Source organism: Malaclemys terrapin, chromosome 5 (assembly GCF_027887155.1).
Source record: "Malaclemys terrapin pileata isolate rMalTer1 chromosome 5, rMalTer1.hap1, whole genome shotgun sequence".
NCBI classification, from domain to species: domain Eukaryota; kingdom Metazoa; phylum Chordata; order Testudines; family Emydidae; genus Malaclemys; species Malaclemys terrapin.
The window spans coordinates 53,874,332-53,894,141 of NC_071509.1; the positions used below are offsets into that span (position 1 = coordinate 53,874,332).

At 42.2% G+C, this 19,810-nt stretch overlaps 1 protein-coding gene across 1 annotated transcript in view; it reads left to right on the top strand.

Annotated features, from left to right (window-relative positions):
- The window catches only part of CRACD (capping protein inhibiting regulator of actin dynamics), a 132,406-nt gene that overhangs the window by 104,074 nt on the left and 8,522 nt on the right, over positions 1–19,810 (top strand). Inside the window, exons 7-11 of the mRNA XM_054029589.1 lie at positions 3,806–3,988; positions 6,302–9,086; positions 10,853–11,014; positions 17,046–17,236; positions 18,016–18,184. Coding sequence (XP_053885564.1) covers positions 3,806–3,988; positions 6,302–9,086; positions 10,853–11,014; positions 17,046–17,236; positions 18,016–18,184 — 3,490 coding nt within the window. The remainder of the gene's footprint in view (positions 1–3,805; positions 3,989–6,301; positions 9,087–10,852; positions 11,015–17,045; positions 17,237–18,015; positions 18,185–19,810) is intronic.

The window sequence follows — 19,810 nt, forward strand, 5'->3', positions numbered from 1 at the left end:
CTCGATCAGTTCCAATGACTGGAGTCTGATGCCCGACAAATCCAGGCTAGAGAGAAAGGGCATGGAAGGGGGTAAGTTGGTTTAATTATTGTAATGTGTTGTTATGATGGTGTATTTATAATAGTAAGTAAGGTTTTATGTTTATTTCCACTAAAATGTATCTTTTTAAAATAAAGTTTATTTGAAAATCTCTGAATTGTTAATTTCGTGAGCATTCATGGCCCGTCATACAATTTCCGTAGCCACATCTGGCCCTCAGGCCAAAAAGTTTTCACACCCCCGATTTAAAGTCTGTGCTGGAGATGGTGCAGCAAAACCTCCCAAAGAGCCACGCAGCTCAGAATCTTTTTTTGTTTGTTTGTTTGGATGAATTTTAAATCTCTGTCTAGTTTTCTTGAATCTGTTTAACATTCATTGTTGAAAACAACTTGACGTATTTTTCACCAACATTTGTTGTAACAGGTTATTGTAACAGCATATGAACTTTCATATCCTTTTTACAATTAAGCTCACTATTAGGGTAAATTTTTAGACCCAATTATCACAACATAATATAAGGTTTTGTGCTGATTACAGAAAGTTTAATGCTGTCAAGGTTCCTGGTACAATACCCAGAATTGATTACATGCTAGACACACTATGCATGGCAAAGTTCCTGAGCACCCGGGTTTAACAAATGGGGTTTGGCAAATTCCCATAGACATTGAAGTGCAGACAAAAATCTGCCTTCATTACTGATTTGGGACTTTTTGAGTTGAAAGTGTTACCATTTTGTTTAATCAGTGCAGGAACCACACTTCAGAGGCTCATTAACCAAGTGCTAGCTGGGTCATAGGATTTTGTTTGAGCCGACATAGATGATATTGCCCTCTTCATCTGTTGTATGCAGAGTAGTGTTGTAGTCATGTTGGTCCCAGGATATTAGAGAGTAATATAGTATCTTTTGTAGGACCAACTTCTATTGATGAGAGAGAGAGAGAGAGAGAGAGAGAGAGAAAGCTTCCGAACTGTGAAGAGCTCTGTGTTAGCTTGAAAGCTTGTTTCTCACTAACGAAGTTGATCTAGTAAAAGATATTACCCACCTTGTCTCTCTAATTACCATCTTCAGCAGTTCCTGGTCAGATCATAAAAGCCACTTAGGAATTGTGCTGAAGAAATCCAAAGATGCATGTCTCACAGTAAAGGTGTCAAAGTGTTAAATAGGGGCAGCTGAAATCCCTTATTCGGGTCACTAGACAGAAGGGGGCCAAAAAACAAATTAAGTCTTTCATAGGCTTGGCGAACTATTGTCGCAGGTTTGGGGAAGATTTCAGCAATAGTGTGTCTACAAAAAAGACACAGCCAGACAAGGCAATTTGGACTGCAGCGTGTCAAGAAAGCTTTGACACAGCAAAAAAAATTCTGTCAAAAATCCTGGTTCCGGCCAGTCCAGACTTTGACAAGATATTTGGCGCCTGTGTTCTAATGCATCTAACACTGGCTTGGGAACAGTCCAAATGCAAGCAGGCAAAGTCAACAAAAACCATCCTATTACTTTCTTAAGTAAAAAACTGACTTCTCCTGCCCCCCCAAATAAAACTACTCTGTCATAGAATGACAATTTTTTGCGATTTGTGTGGGTGGTAAGGCAACTGAGGTCATACCAATGTAACAGAAACTTCAGAGTCCTAACAGTCCATTCTTCGTAAATATGGCTTCACAGATGAAAGGTACAAACTCCAGACTGCTACATTGGAATATAGTGCTCCAAGAATATGATATGGAACTTGTACATATTACAGGCAAAGAAAATATAGTTGCAGATGCACTGTCCAGGCAAGAGTGTTTCCAGCTGATGCCTATAGGTTAACCAGTGGCTAACTTTACTGCATCAAAATAAAGGGTGAGCTGTAAGCCAGGAACTTCTTAGTGCCAACTGTTAGCGGGCACAGGGAATGCATAGAGTTTTTATAGGGATTCCTTGGGTCAGATATGCATATTAAGTTCACCAAAGGGTGCATGTAAGGTCTGTATCAAGAGGCAGTAGCCCACTTGTCATCATAATCATTTCAAAATGTATGTACAGATAATATTGAATGGGTTATGTTTCTATACTAGAAAATGTGTTCTCAAAGCTTTGGGGTTAAGGCAGGTAACCAAGCGGTGACATGTCTTAAACAGGTTCCTTTCAAACAGCAGGTACAGATGCTTATCTCTCTGTCTGGTCTTGGGGTAGTGAGCATTGTAAGTCTTACAATGGAGGCCTATCTGCATACTGAGCCTGAGACCAGTCAAAATCTACAAGAGAAGAAATTTATAGAAAAAAATAAACCGCAGGAGAGGATCCTGTTTACTGGTAAAGATAATAGATTGTGGGGGGATATATCTGAGAACTGAGAGGATGCTCTCGTTCCTTCACCTAGGAGACAAGCTAAGAGTATGGCTTGCCTAATGAAAAAGGGATCACAGCCTGCCTGGCTGGAAAATGCTGATGATCAACACTTTATTAGACATGAGAACATCTTGTTAATTAAGTCTAGGTTCTAGAATGCCTATTACAATTTTATTTTATATGTAACTAATTGTTTCCAATACTACTACTTGCTGTCACTTGAATCTCTATAGTTTGTTAAATAAACTTACTTATCGAAGTGTTGTGTGATAAATGAGCAGTGAACTAAGATGTAATTAGTAAGCTGGGGTGTTCTGCTTATTTGGGAGCAGCAAATCTGTGAATACTGTGTATGTCCAGGGAACCCAGGGACTGGACATGCCAGGGGAATGCTCAGACACACTCCAACCCCCCAAGCCCTCTATTGCCAATCTGCAGAGAGAGAGCAGGGCCTGTGTGAGCCTAGAGAGGGGAGTGCTTGTGTTGCCTGTGGCATCAGAGAACTGACCCATGGTCAGGCACAGACAAGGCTTCCTTATGATAAGGGCAGGTGGTAATGAGGTGCCTAACAACCCTCAGTACCCCAAGGAAGTGTCACACTATGATCACCAGCTCCAAGAGTTATTCATATTTTTGCCTATAAACTATACTGATGCAGTGTTAAGATTGCACAGTTCAAAAAAGATGGGAATGCAAAAGTCCCAGTTCCTACAGTAACATACACTTGTCCGTGTGGCACAGCCTATGTGTTCTGTGACATATAGAGATATGACCTAAATTACATATGCATTTAGGGCTCAGTTGTGCCCAGCCCTGCACAGGAGGAGGGTGGGGGAGAGGTTGCAAGGAACGTCTCTTGCCCTTGCATCCCCTGGTAGAGCTAAGTAGAACAGCAATCCCTGTGCTCCCAGCAGTGCAGGGATTGCTCCAAGCTAGTTCCACTACTACTGCTAACCTCCCCAAATGAGACCGAGAGAGGCAAAAATGGGGGGCCATCCTGTTGCCCTGCTTCTGCATCTGTCAGCAGAGCTGGCCACACATGAGGGAGTACACCAAGCATGATGCAGTGGCCATGGTCCCACTGTACTCCAGGAAGCATTGTACCTGCCTGAGGCATAAGGTTTCTAGCTTTTCCCACTGGGGTGGGGTGGCTTGGCTCTGCAGCACTCCCTATTGTAGGCTCTGTTGTAATGCTTAGATTGATTTATCTTTCAGCCATTTTTGATGTAGCCTCACTCAAAAGAGCATGGTGGGAATTACTTACAGAAGAATTCATGTCCTTTTTTTTTTTTTTTTTTTAACCTTTGGCAAACTTTCCTCGTTTTGCATGTTTTCTACTATTTTTTTGTTTGCATACGTACAGAAATATTTTTTGTTTTAAATCTCTTTGTATGGTTTTAATGAGGGTTACTTTGTATATATGGTACAAAACAGGTCACTCCAGTCAAATCGTCTCGGTCAAAAAGACACATTTCCTCTGGTGGCACAATTGAATCGATCAATCTTGATGCGGTCCCCCGGGCAGTCGCTCGTCTGGACAACAGTGCGGCTAAGCATAAGCTCTCCATAAAGCCAAAAAAACAGAGGCTGTCAAGAAAACACAGAAGTTTAACAAAGGTATTGAACTGATTTGGGTGGTCAAATGGTGAGATGAGATGGTCTGCTTTAGAAACTGTAGTCAGTACTCACAAAACAGTCACAATTGAAAATAATGAGATTAATGGTAGGTAGGATGCAGGTACGGACAAGGCTGGGTAACACCAGGGAGATCTTTGGGAGTGCTTTCACAATATAGGCTTTGTCTTCACTGCAAAACAAGGCATGTGGTTTTTATATTGAGAGAACTCAAGATAGCTGTCTAAACATAAAGTCCTAGTGGAGACAAGGGACAGGTAGTGTTTACCTCCATGTAGCTATCTGGGGCTGATGATGTGCTGCACCCATCCAGGAGAGTTCCAGGAGGCACTGTGAGGGCGCAACGTGCTCTCTACCCCACAATCAGCCAGCTCCATTGACCCGTGTGGAAGGAGGCTGACCCATGGTCCTTTCTCTTTTCCCTTTCTCACTCCCTATGCTAGCTGGGAAAGGGCCCTGTGTACCCTTCCCCTCCTGATGTGCCCCTGCCATAATCTGGACATTGGGCTTTCAAAAGAAATACTTCACAATCTAAACAACGATAGGAAAGGAATGAGGGAAGGAGCCCCTACGTCTCTCCCCCACTGCCCTCCCTCCTCTCCAGGAAACCGAAAGAGGCCGGTGGGCAGCTTCCCTGGAGTTTCAAGATTGGGGGGGGGGGGTTAGATAGGTGGGGAGGGAGCTGCCAGGCTGAGACATTTATTCAGAGGAGGACAGCAGGATAGAGAAAAGTGCACAGCCACCCCTTTGCTTTGCTTTGCCTGTTCCCTCATCCTCCTTCCCCTCTGGTGAGAAACATCTTGGCCCAGCATCTGTTCCCCCTCAACTAACAGAAGGCATTTTAATGACAATGGTGTTGTCTGAGGAGCTGCAGAGTGGTGGTGAGCCTGTTATGTTCTAGGGAAGGTCCATGGAGCTTGAGCAGAGCTAGCACGTCTGTCCACCCAAGCTGGAAAGTACACTCCCAGCTGCAGGGCAGACATACTCTCAAACAAACAAAATACCTCTTGTACCACTAATCCACCTCATGGTATCCCATTTAATCACAATGGCTATCTTCGTTAAGCAGCAGTTATCACACCTATCCACTAGCATAGAAAAGCTGGGGATCTCCAGATTTTCCATGATTTTTAGGTTTCAGAGGGGTAGCCGTGTTAGTCTGAATCTGTAAAAAGCAACAGAGGGTCCTGTGGCACCTTTAAGACTAACAGAAGTATTGGGAGCATAAGCTTTCGTGGGTAAGAACCTCACTTCAGATGTTGCTTTTTACATGATTTTTAGGTAGCTCCCAGATTTCTGCATTGGAACCATCAGCTTGGGGAGCCCTGACTAATTGGGGGTCAGCCGAGGCAGGCAGAGAGTAGCAGCCAAGCAGCATTTCCTTTACCATTGTTCCTCCTGTCCTTGCCATCACTGCACAGCTGCTCTCTATGGGGCTGCGTGCTTTGTGTGGAAACAGCCAGCCTTGCAGAGAGAACAGACAATGCTTTTGAACAGATGCTTAATGTTTCTGAACCTTAACAGAACAAACTCTGGAGCTTACAAAGTGGTTAAATGTGGGACAGTGCTGGAAACGTGAATGTTACATTCTAAAATATGTTCACATTATGGGTGGCCAAAGTGAGGCCTGTGGGCCGGGTGAAGCCCTGTGTGATTGTGGCCACCCTCATGTGGCCTGTGGGTGACTACAGATCCCAGCATACAACACTCCTCAATGAGCCCAGTGGCCTCCTTAGCTTTTGGCTTTGGTGGTGTGTATCAGTATGCTCTGTGCTTCAGACCCAGTTTTATGGTAAGGGTGGCTGCTGCCTACTTCATTTTACACAAATCAACTGTGGCCCTTAGACTTCCCTGAAGGTGCTGCTTGGTTAGTCAGAATTTGGGCACCATTGATTTACATGCATTAGTGTGTAAACCGTGATTTATTATCTGCTGCTTAACGAAGATAGCCATTTAGTATTACCATGTTGTTGGTGCCAGGATGTATCCTTTCTTTTACAGAATATCACTCCTGTAAAATGGTGAAACAGATAAACCAACATGTTGTTCAGTTACTCCAATATGTCATGGGTTGTGATACTGTAACTCATGAGTTAATGTGTGTAGACTCTGTACTCAAATATAGTAAAAATATGACTTTCTAACAAAGGACAAAAGTAAAATGATCTATATCTCAAGCCAATTGTTAAAAAATAGACTAGTTAGTTTGCAACTGATCAGTTTACCATTCTGTACAGTGAAGAAAGGGAACGATAACCAATATTAAGTAAATCTGATTTTGTTTCCTAACATTAGGAGTCACAAAGCATAACAGTGACAGAGTTTGAGCAAGAAAACCCAGAAACCCACCAGTACAGAGAGACATACCCAGATGACAATGAACTAATTGGCACAGCTAAGCCAACCCAGAACAAAGTGGGGCAAAAGCAGCTTGAGTTAGCAGATGAGAAAAGAAAGCAAGAAAATCACTGGAGAATGCTTGAGACAAAAGAGAAAAGACAAATGGCAGAAGCAGAGGAAAAAAAACATCTGGAAGAACAAAGATGCCAGGAAGTTGAAGAGATGCAAAGTGAACAGGAGAGAAGGCATTGTGAGGAAGAGAAAAGGCAGCATCTCCTTGAGGAGGAGAAACATTTGAAAAGAAAAGAGCAGAGGCACCAGGAGGAGCAGAAAAGACAACAAGAAGAAATGAGACGACAGGAACTGGAGGAGCAGAAAAGACAACAAGAAGAAATGAGACGACAGGAACTGGAGGAGCAGAAAAGACGACAGGAACTGGAGGAGCAGAAAAGACGACAGGAACTGGAGGAGCAGAAAAGACGACAGGAACTGGAGGAGCAGAAAAGACTGGAAGAACTGAGACGACAGGAACTGGAGGAGCAGAAAAGACTGGAAGAACTGGAAGAACAAAGACAAGAATTTGAGAAAAGGCATCTTCAGGCTGAACAGAAGCTGCGGCAGGAGGAAGAAGCTAAGAGACTGGAAGAACAAAGCCAGCATCAGAAGGAAAAAAAGGAGAGACGAGAAGAACAAACTCTACTAAAACTGGAGAAGCAAAAGAGACAAGAAGAACAAAGAAGACATGAACCAGCAGAACAAACGTACCTGGAGAGTGAAGAGAGAGAACAACAGGGGAAATTTAAAATAAGGCAAGAGGAATTAAATGAACAAGGACTGAAAGAACAGACAGAAATACATGTGGATGGACAACAGCATCTGGAAAAGCAAAAAGAACAAGAGCAAGCCATAAGACAGCAACATGTCAAAGAAGAAGTGAGTTCTGTGGATGCTGGTAGGGAATCCATGGAGAAGCAGCTTCAAGAAGAATCAAACCAACAAAAAACAAAACAATCACAGAAAGGGAAAGAAACAGTGCAAGAAAAGCTAACACCAAAGCAGAAGAGAGAAGTCGAAGCTCAGGAGCAGAAGATAGGTGAAGAACTAAGATGGCAGGAAGTAGATGAAAGGCAGGCTATGCACAGACCATTCACATTTCAAGTGTCATCGGGAGAGAAACAGATCATATTTCAGAAAGTGAATTTGAGCCCTGTTACTCCTGTCAAAGAGGCAGCACACCATTCTGCCCTCAAAGAATCCAAGACCCACAAATTTAGCAAAGGTTCTACTGTACTCCCCTACTCTTTGAGTGTCCCACACACAGCTATTTTGGTTACTGGAGCACAGCTTTGTGGCACTGCCGTAAACCTGAATCAGATCAAAGATACAGCTTGTAAATCTTTACTTGGTTTGACAGAAGAAAGAAAAAACCTGGATATTCCCACACCAGAAAACACCCAGAAAACTACTCTTGATCCCAAATCTAGCTGCAGTAAAATGAAGTATACACAGGAGACATTGAACAACCAGGACATATTAGCTGAATGGGCTTCTATTAGATCTAGAATGCTAAAGAGTGCAGAAAACAGCAAGCTAAATGAAAAAGACCGAGTAAGTGTCTGTAGATACAGTGATGACTGGACACCCAAAGGACGTGGTGCTTCCCATGGCAATTTAAGGAAAACCCTTTCTGCAAACGCAAAATTTTCCATAACACCAGCATGGCAGAAATTTTCAGAAACCTCAAAAGCCAATGCAGACGCTGAGAGTGCAAGTGGTGCAGAAGGTACTGAACCAGAGAACACAAGAAAAAAGACAGATTCATCCAATGATGCAAATGATGATGTGGCTGCTCACAATGAGACTCCAGCTTGTAAAGATAATGCAACTGAAATGGCTACAAAGAGGGAAACACGCCTTGAAATGGCAAACAACACAGAAGGCTATAAGTTTGCCAAAGATCTTCCATCTTTCCTTGTTCCAAGCCTCTCTCATTCTCCAGGAAAAGAACTGCCCCAATCAGAATCTCCAGCTACTTTGGAAAGTCAGCAGAACACTGGTACAAGAAAACTGGATAAAACAGCACCACATGAAGAAGAAAATGTTTCTCCATTTGGGATAAAGTTAAGAAGGACAAATTACTCCTTGCGTTTCCACTACGATCAACAGGAGGAGCAAAAGAAAAAGAAAAGATACAGTGCAGGAGATAGTTTTGATGGTGTACCTGCCCCACTAGTTACAACAGAAAGTGGAAAAGAAACCATTAATACCGCTCTAAAAGACAGTATATCCTCTAGCCTAGAGAGAAGGGATGCCACTGTTAATGTTTTAAAAGACTCTTCAAATAATGTTTCGGAGAACTCAGACACAACAGTTACACTGTTATTCCCATCGATCAACAGCCAGATTCCGTTACCTAGTCATGAGAAACCTGTGTGTAAATCATCACTCCAACAGAAACCTGCATTAGCTCCAAAGCCCACAAACCAGACCCCGCCATCCTCTCCTCTCTCTAAAATGAAGAGATCAAACTTAGCTGACACGTTAGGTCAAAGGGCGGCTAAACCTGAGTTAGACACCACCTGGAAAAAAGAAGACAGTAAAGTGAACATGGTGCACTCGCCAGCACAGAATGAGAACAAAAATGAAGAGGAAGAAACCAGAGAAAAGAAGTCATTTTTCCCATCTATCACCATGCCATGGAGAGAGAAAGCTGACAAAAAGCCTGAGCCACTGAAAAAAGGTATGCAACGTGAAAGTGTCACATGTAACTATGGGTCATGTTTCCAGAATGAGAGGCTGGAGGTTTGTGTGCAGAATTTTGGCCTTAAATGTAGATTATTATTAATCCTTATTTGGTTTGGTAACAACTTAGTGCCAGTGGTGTACAAATAAATCAGGAGACTAATTCCAGTTTCAACAAGTTTACAGTCTGTTTACAGACAAAACAGATCAGACATAAATAATAAATGATACACTAGTGTCTGGTAGTGGCAATTTAGGCATTTAATTGTGGTCTCTCAAGGAAGTGTGTTTTAAAGAAGCAATTGAAGTCTCTTGTTCAGTCAGAAGATATGGATAGAGATCTCCTTAATGTTTTTAATTAAATAAATACTAGTGTGAATTGTGTGATTATGAGAGAGTTTAACTTCCCAGATATTATAATAGTAGGGTCCAGATTTTCCTGGATGTGCTAGCCAACAGATTTCTTCACCAAATAGTTGCTGAACCAACAAGAGGGAATGCCATTTTTTATTTGGTATTGGTGAGCAGTGAGGACGTCATAGAAGAACTGTTTCAGAGTAGCAGCCGTGTTAGTCTGTATCCGCAAAAAGAACAGCTTATGCTCTAATAAATTTGTTAGTCTCTAAGGTGCCACAAGTACTCCTGTTCTTTTTATAGAAGAACTGGTTGTAGAGGACAACCTTGGTTTGAGTGATCATGAGCTAATTCAGTTTAAACTAAATGGAAGGATAAACAAAAATAGATCTGCAATTCAGGCCCTTGATTTCAAAAGGGAAAACTTTAAAAAATTAAGGGAATTAGGGAGTGGACTGGACTGAAGAACTCAAGGATCTCAATGTGAAGGAAGTTTGGAATTAGTTTCTGCAACTTTGACTTAAAGTATCTGAAGTCTGCATCCCAAGCAAGGGGAAAAAATTCATACGGAAGGGTTGCAGACCAAGCTGGATGAACAAGCATCTCAAACAAGTGATTAAGAGAAAGCAGAAAGCCTACAACGAATGGAAGAGGGGATGAATCAGCAAAGAAAGCTACCTCTTGGAGGTCAGAAAGTGTAGGATTAAAGTGAGAACAGCCAAAAGCCAAGCAGAGTTGGACCTTGCAAAGGGAATTAAAATAATTAGTAAAAGGTTCTATAGCCATATAAATAAGAAGAAAACAAGGAAAGAAGTGGAATTGCTAAACACTGAGGATGGGGTGGAGATTAAAGATAAACTAGGCATGTCCCAACATCTAAACAAATACTTAACCTCATTAAAAACTGAGGTAAATGAAGAACTTAGGGGTAGTTGCAGGGTGGTTAATGGGAATGAGAACATTGAGGTAGAAAGTACCACATCCAAGGTGGAAGTCAAAGTCAAACTCAAACAGTTTAAAATGACTAAATTGGGGGGTCCAGATAATCTCCATCCAAAAATATTAAAGGAACTGGCACATGAAATTGCAAGCCCAATAGCAAGGATTTTTAATGAATCTGTAAACTCAGACATTGTACTCTATGACTGGACAATTGCTAATATCGTTCCTATTTTTTTAAGAAAGGGAGAAAAAGTGATCTGGGAAACTACAGACTTGTTAGTTTGACCTCAGTTGTATGCAAGGTCTTGGAATAAATTTTGAAAGAGAAAGTAGTTAAGGGCATAGAGGTTAACAGTAATTGGGATAAAATACAACATGGTTTTACAAAAGGTTGATCGTGCCAGACAACCTGATCTCCTTCTCTAAGAAGATAACTGATTTTTTTTTTTTTTTTTTTTTTTTTTTTAGACAAAGGCAATGCACTAGAGCTCATCTACCTGGATTTCAGTAAGACATTTGATACACATGAGAAATTATTAGTGAAATTGGAGAGGATGGGGATTAGTATGAGAATTGAAAGGTGGATAAGGAACTGGCTCAAGGGAAGACTACAACAGATCATACTGAAAGGTGAACTGTCAGGCTGGAGGGAGGTTACTATGGAGTTCCTCAGGGATTGCTCTTGGGACCAATCTTATTTAACGTTTTTACTGACATTGGCATAAAAAGTGAGTGTGCTAATAAAATTTGACACGAAGTTGGGAAGTATTGCCAATATGGAGGAGGACTTGAATATCATAACAGAAGATCTCAATGATGTTGAATAATAGAAACAGGATGAAATTTAATATTGCAGAATGAAAAGTCACACATTTAGGGACTAACAAAAAATGTTGCTATAAGCTGGGGACATATCAGTTGAAGTGATAGTGGAGCGTGTATTGGTTCATCACAAGATGACGAAGCTGCCAGTGTGATGTGAAAAAAAGGTTAATGCAGTCCAAGGAGAGGTTTTTCCAGTAGAGACAGGGAAGTGTTAGTATCATTATACAAGGCACTGGTCAGACCTCATCTGGAATAGTGTGCAATTCTGGTCTCCCCTGTTTAAGAAAGATGAATTCAAACTTAAACAGGTGCAGAGAAGAGCTACTAGGATGATGCGAGGAATAGAAAGCCTATCTTATGAGAGGAAATTTGTTTAGACTAACCAAAAGAAGGCTGAGGGGAGATATGATTACTCTCTCTAAATGCATCAAAGGGATGAATACTAGGGAGGGAGAGGAGTTATTTAAGTTAAGCGCCAATGTAGACACAAGAACAAATGGATATAAACTGGCCAACAAGTTTAGACTTGAAATTAGGAGAAGGTTTCTAACCATCAGATGAGTGAAGTTCTGGGAACAGACGTCCAAGGGGAACAATGGAGGGCAAAAAACCTTCTGGCTTCAAGACTGAGCTTGATAAGTTTATGGAGGGGATGGTATGGTGAGGCTGCCTACAACGGCATGTAGCTGATCTGTGATTGCTAGCAGCAAATATCTCCAATGGCCAGTGATGGGATACTAGATGGGGAGGGCTCTGAGTTACTACAGGGAATTATTTCCCAGGTGTCTGGCTGGTGAGCCTTGCCCACATGTTCAGGGTCTAACTGATCATCATATTTGGGATCGGGAAGGAATTTCCCCCCGTGTCAGATTGGTAGAGACCCTGGGGGTTTTTTGCCTTCCTCTGCAGCATGGGACATGGGTCACTTGCAAGTTTAAACAAGTGCAAATGGTGGATTCTCTGTAACTTGAAGTCTTTAAAGTGGGGCTATCAATTAATTGCAGTTAACCCAAGTAATTAGTGCAAAACTGATTAACTAGATTAAAAAATTATTTGCGATTAATCGCTATTTAATTGCACTATTAAACAATAATATAATACCAATTTAAATTTTCAAATATATTAATTTCTATTACAACACATAATACAAAGTGTACAATGCTCACTTTATAGTATTTTGATTATCTTTTTACAGTGCAAATATTTGTAAACAAAACAAATAGTATTTTCAGTTTACCTCATACAAGTACGGTAGTGCAATCTCTTTAGCATGGAAATGCAACTTACAAATGTAGAATTAATTTTTTTTACATGACTGCACTCAAAAACAAAACAATATAAAACTTGAGAACCTACAAGTCCACTCAGTCCTACTTCTTGTTCAGCCAATAGCTAAGACAGACAAGTTTGTTTACATCTACGGGAGATATTGCTGTCCGCTTCTTATTAACAGTATCACCTGAAAGTGAGAACAGGTGCTCGCATGGCACTATTGTAGCCCACGTTACGAAGTATTTATGTGCCAGATATGCTAAACGTTTGTATGCCCCTACCACTATTCCAGAGGACATGCTTCCATGCTGATGATCCTTGTTTAAAAAAAAAAAAAAAAAAAGTGTTAATTAAATTTGTGACTGAACACTGTGGGGGAGAATTGTATGTCTCCTGCTCCATGGTTTTACCCGGATTCTGCCATATATTTTGTGTTATGGCAGTCTCAGATGATGACCCAGCATATGTTATTCTATTTAAGAATACTTTCGCTGCAGATTTGACAAAATGCAAAGAAAGTACCAATATGAGATTTCTAAAGATAGCTACAGCACTTGACCCAAGGTTTAAGAATCTGAAATGCCTTTCAAAATCTGAGGGACGAGGTGTGGAACAAGCTGTCAGAAGTCTGAAAAGAGCAACACTCTGATGCGGAAACTACAAAACCTGAACCACCAAAAAAGAAAATCAAGCTTCTGTTGGTGGCATCTGACTCAGATGATGAAAATGAATGTGCATCAGTCCGCACTGCTGTGGATCGTTATCAGACAGAACCAGTCATCAGCATGGAAGCATGTCCTCTGGAATGGTGGTCAAAGCATGAAACAGCATACAAATGTTTAGTATATCTGGCACATAAATCCTTGCAGTGCTAGCTACAACAGTGCCATGTGAATGCCTGATCTCACTTTCAGGTTACATTGTAAATAAGAAGCGGGCAGCATTATCTCCTGTAAGAGTAAACAAACTTATTTGTCTTAACAATTGGCTGAACAAGAAGTAGGACTGAGTAGACTTATAAGTGCTAAAGTTTTACATTCTTAAATTTTTTATTGCAGTTACGTAAAAAAAAATCTACACGTGTAAGTTACACTTTCATGATAAAGAGATTGCACTACGGTACTTGTATGAGGTGAACTGAAAAATATTTATTTTGTTATTTTTACAGTGCAAATATCTGTAATAAAAAATAACAAAGTGAGCACTGTACACTTTGTATTCTGTGTTGTAATTGAAATCAATATATTTGAAAATATGGAAAACATCTAAAAATATTTAAATGGTATTCTATTATTAACAGTGCAATTAAAACTGCAATAAATCATGACTATTTTTTTTTAATCTCACCATTAATCACAATTAATTTTTTAATTGTTTGGCAGCCCTACTTTAAGCAATGATTTGAGAACTGCAATTAGGGGTTAGGGGTTATTACGGGAGTGGGTAGGTGATGTTCTGTGCTCTGCAGTGTGCAGGTCAGACTAAATCAGTGTTTCCCAACTGGTGTGCCATTAGGCCCGAACGGTTGTGCTGCAGAATTTTTTAAAAAACTGTATGTGGAGTGGGGATGGGACAGGGAAAGAAAGTGGGGAAAGCTGCCTTCTGATTGGCTGCCTGCCTCATTGCCCCACCTCCTCCAGAGGTAGAGCAACCAATTGGAGCTCAATCTCCCTCTCCTCCCCACTCCCCTCTTGTGAGCAACTGATCAGCTCCACTCTCTCCCCATCCCTCCTGCAGCCCTCCTCCTCAGGATTGGGAGGGGGGAAAAGCTCAGGAGAGGAAGGGGGCTGAACTTGGGGGTCGGGTGTGGGGGGGGGCAGAATTGGGGTGAGGTGGGGGCTGGACTGGTGGAGGGTGAGGGCAGAACTGATGGGGGCTGGGGCACCATTTAGGGAGGATGGGGGGCACCTGCCCCCCTGCCTGGGCAGAGATGGGGGCGTTAACCCCCAAAATGGATAAGTTGCCGAGGCAACGCATGCATGGGGGGGGACGGACAGATTTCTTACTTCCATTTGGCCTTGCTCTCACTCTAAGGCCCAGGCTCCTCTAGAGGCGTGGGCTGACCAGAGCCCCCTACAGGGGCACAGAGGAACATTTGAGGGTGGGGAGAGGAGCGGCTACACTAGCTGCTCTGTGTATCCAGATCAGTTTCTCCACCTGGGCTGGGTAACAACCATAAGCTCAGAAATATAGTCCTCTGTGCTGCAAACCACTGGGTGCCCGTGGCCATGGGGACTGTAGGACGGCATGGCCCTGCCTAGTTCAGTGTGCACATGGCCACAAGGAATGGAGCAGCCTCCACTGTGCCAACTAAGGACTGATCACATGGCTAGGACCTGTAGCAGCAGCACCCCCTCAGACACAGCCCCTGCCTGCACCCTCAGTGACACCCCTCTCTGCACACAGCCACTAGCTATCCCCTTCCTGCACCTGAGCTACACCCCTCCCAGCACACAGCCCCTACAGACTGTGAATGGCAAGGGTGGTAAACAGCTTAAACCGAGGTGATAAGGAGGCCAGTTCATTTGCAGACAATATCATGGTGTGCCTCAAAATAATTAAAATTCTGAAGGTGTGCCGCAGCAGAGAAGTGGTTGGGAACCATTGGTATGTTACACTACCCTTCATGTATCGTTTTTCAGACAGCTTGTACATATCTTAATAAACTGCTATGGTCTAGATCCTGTTGTAATGCAGTGGCTTTGTGCCCTACCACTGGCAGATTGCCATAAAACACATCCCATCATAGAGGGACCCTGCAGTGGCAGAGAGACAGTATAATGGCTCCTCAGCCATCTTTCTTACCTGTTGCCAGCAAAGGGGATATGGTCAGAGCTTCCCTCTGTCCCATTGCTCTTCAGTTGCTGCACTGTGGAGGGAGACCTGTAGCTCCAGCATAGTGAGAGTGTAATTTGTACATTATTATGTTCAGCTGAGGATGGGGTTTAATGGATAGTAGCAATGTAGAATGAGGTGCTGTGTCACTGTAAGGACAGATCAGAGGCACAGGGTAGGACAGTCAGAATCCAAGTTGTCTCTGGAAACTTAACTCCGAATTCCAAGGCTTTCAATTGTTTGCTTTTTGAAAGTTCTACATGATTTTATAATGCACTGAATGAATCTTTTTCCTGAAATAGCTACTCTGTTCTTACAATCTTCAAAACAACCATTTGGGGGATTTTCCTTAGATTTTTGTTTTCCCCTAAGCTTTTTGATGTACAGATGATGTGTGAAAACTAGTTGGAGATGTGCTGCTAAAATGAAGAGCAGAGAGGGAGCTAAATTCAGGACTCCCCGAGTTTGTGCTCCAATCCAGAATTTCAAAGGCATGTAGTATCTGGTGGTAGACTTCCTAAACTCTATGCTGTCCAACCTGAGAAGCACAACAGTTTGCTCAAAGGTTCCAAAGCAACATATCAAATAACTCCTCAGTTAAATGGCATACTTTCCAGAAATAGCCAAAGGCACCAGTGCTCTACAAGTCCAAAAGAATAAAACAAGTTTTGACATTTCTAGACTGGGCCATTTTAAGATATCAGATTGTAAACAAATGAAGTTTTTGAAAAAGTGAACACCTACCATGCTCTAAACTCTCATCCCAGCTGCTTTCTATGGGGGGAATCAAACTGATGCTTTAAATGGAAACCTAGTGAAAAACCTGACCATTATGGGTAGGATTTTGGATGTTTTTGTTTAGTCACTCTCACTTTTAAGCTCTTGAAGGAAAGCCATTTATATCAACTTTATATATGTAGTGATTCTTCTTCTGTCTAAACAATTATGATTATGTGTTATAAGAAAATGATGGCATTTAAGCATCAGCAGTTAATTATTAAAAAAACAACCACCACCACCATCACCAACCCTCCACAAACCTGTAAAATTTCAGAAAGCTGTTACCATGGTAGGGGCTCTAAATCAGTCTCTAGAAATATGAGACCGTGCAGAACTGTGTCCCGTTGTCAAAAGTGGGCCTACATTATGATGCCCAAATGTGGCCCAGTGTGTTCTTACATGAGATCAACAGTTACCATTTTCTTTGAAATACAAGTTGGAGCTGAAAACACTACAGTTTCCAGCATGTGACCTCCATTGTGATATTGTTCAGATTAAGATGAAGCATTGCATACTGGGACAACCAGTCTCTGTGCACTACCCAGCTAGCCTCCATTTTATACAAATAGCATTTATGGCAAGGTGTCACTTGAGCCCACACTTAGGCAAAGCTGGGCACATTTGGTCTAAAGGGATTAAGAATCAAAATAGGTAGAATTAGGGTACAAGGCTGAATTCCTGCCTGGAGTAAGATCAGTGAAGTTACACCAAGGATGACTTTGGCCTGCTAAGTATAAGGCTGGACTATTGTAATGTCTCTTCTTGATAAGTAACAAATCTGCTTCAGAATGTGATAAATGCTTGAAAGGCTGACACTGAGTTCAATGTGTTTAAACAATGTTTGTTGTCTATATTGCTGTATTTTATTTTTTAGGACTAAGGGACTAAGGAAAAATGAACACCTTTTGTATTGCACACAACCAATCTTATCCTTTCCTTTTTCTTATAGAAAAGCCAGTTCTCCAGAGCAGGCATTCTTTAGATGGCTCCAAATTGATGGAAAAAGTTGAATCTGCACAACCGCTGTGGATTACATTAGCACTACAAAAGCAAAAGGGATTTCGTGAGCAGCAAGCTACCAGAGAGGAGAGGAGACAAGCCAGAGAGGCAAAGCAGGCTGAGAAGCTCGCTAAAGATAATGTAAAATAATAAACAAAGAATCTCCAGAAAACTTTTTTTTAAATACAGATTTCTTGATTTAGTTATGTTTGAATTCCTGTTCAGTTTTTGAAATTTTATAAAAAGCTAAAGTGACAGTCAGTAAAATCAGGTGGTAAGTCTGGGGTTTAACTTTGCACAAATGAAGAACATTGCAAATCAATTTTCAGTACAAAATGTTGTATACTGTTACTGAATTTCAGTCTGATCTCCAGCACTTCATGAATTTCACTGACTTTTGCATGTTTTTATCATCAATTATGTATGAAAGATGTGCACGTAAAAGCATCATTGTTAATTTGGGGATGCTGTCACTATAGGCCATCATTTGGGATATCATCAATTATGAGATCTCTTATTTGTATATAGTAGACCAGGGGGTTCTCAACCTTTTTCTTTTCAAGGTCCCCCCAACATGCTATAAAAAATCCACAGCCCACCTGTGCAACAACTGGTTTTCTGCATATAAAAAGCCAGGGGCTGGCATTAGGGGTAGCAAGCAGGGCAATTGCCCGGGGCCCCAAGCCACAGGGGCCCCCTTGAAACTAAGTTGCTCAGGCTTTGGCTTCAGCCCCAAGTGGCCGGGCTCAGAGACCCAGGCTTCAGCCCCATGCGGTGTGGCTTCACCTTTCTGACCTGGGCCCCAGCGAGTCTAACGCTAGTCCTGTTTGGTGGCCCCCTGAAACCTGCTTGAGAACCACTGTAGTAGACCATACATAGTGGACTGTTTCTGATCTAACACTTTTCCTTCTCCATCCTAGGCCGCCGTAAGCAATCAGTCAGATAATAAAGGCAGCAATATCAGCAAAACAAGTGTATTGCAGAAACCTATACCTCAGGAAGACGAGAAGAAAATTGAGATGGCTGTGTCAAGACTAGAACGCAGAGAGCAGCTCAAAAAGTCCAATACTCTTCCTACTTCTGTGACAGGTACAGTGATAGATTTAGGTTTTCAATAGTGATCACTTTTTTTTTTTAGTGGTAGCATTGCAGAGCTCTCAGGAGGGAACTAGATTCTTTTTTTGGCTCACATATCATCATCAGAATTATAAACTAAGTTCCAGCTGCAACATCTTTATTATTTCAGCATGAAGGAACCCAGCTTGTCTGTCAGATTGCTGGTTAAGTCTGATGGGCCGGCAATTAAGTAAGATCCATTTTCTACTTTTAAAATGACCAGATTTAATCTGGAAGTCCCCTGAGAGACTATAAGCATGGAATTCGCAATGTAATTGTGACAGTTGCTTCCAGATTAGCACTTCTGTTTCAAGATTTGATTTACAGGGCTGAGACTAGGGTTTTCAACGGGAATGCCCCATTGAAAAGGGATCCTGATGGTTCCGGTCAGCCACCGGCAGCGGGGCTAAGGCAGGCTCCCTTAGCTAAGACCTGAAGCCCCCTCCTGCAGCCCAAAGCCCCAGTGCCACCCCAGAGCCTGCACCCCCAGCCAGAGCCCTCCCGCCTTCCAACCCCCTGCCCCAGCCTGGTGAAAATGAGTGCATGAGCGAGGGTGAGCAAGTGATGGAGGGAGGGAGCAGGGGTGGGGCAGGGCGTTTTGTTTTCCGCAAATAAAGTTGGCAACCCTAGCTGAGACTGATACTGTATGTATGTCCATAAAGCAAAGAGACCATAATCCATGGTTTTGTTTAGTTATGAACTTTGCCAGATCCAGGCACAGGGCCAGCCTTAGGGAAAATGACACCCTAGGCGAACTTGCATTTTGGTGCCTCTAGTCCCTGTGGGTGTGGTGAACCCCTCATTTCCCCATGTCCCCTATAGGCTCCCTAACCCCTGCACTGTGCCCTTTGCCCCTAATGCCTGCTCCCCCTCCTACACCCCTAATCCTTACATCCCCTTCACTCTCAACCTCTGCCCCCCCGCTGTGCCATCTTCACCCCAACCCCTGCCCTCCTCCTGCACCCCAACACCACCCCCTCCTGTGTCCCTAACCTCTGCACTGTGCCCCCTTCACCCCAATCCCTGCACCCCCTTCATTTCTACCCCCTGCACCTCCCTCCTGAACCCCTAACCCCTACTTCTGTTGAAGTAAGTGGCAAAACATTACAGGGAAAGCACTTTCTAAATTCACAGAATAGTGAATTAGACATCTGTATTTTAATAATGTGCTTCTCCAGGTATGTTAGGGCTATAATCAATAGGGCTCGTCAAATATTTCTCCACAAAACATACTTGTACCCTGGCCTGTTTCTCTGTTAAATCCTGCCAATTAGCTGATACAAAACAAGTGTGCTGTGCTCATCAGGGCAATGGTGCAGTGACCAGGATTTATTTTACTGATTGAGATCAGGCAGGACCCATTTATGTAGAGCATAATATTCTATAATACACTGATATAAATTAAAGCTAAATTGAAATAGGATTCCTTATTCACATATACATGAAAAGCATTATTACTACTACAAATAATAGCTAATGTGCAAAATTTAAGGTACTATAATATAATTTTTAATAAAAGGATTAGTATGAAGTATTGCTAATGATCTTTGGTTAGACTTCCTTTGACATAGCCTTCCTACGACTTACTGTTTGGAGAAA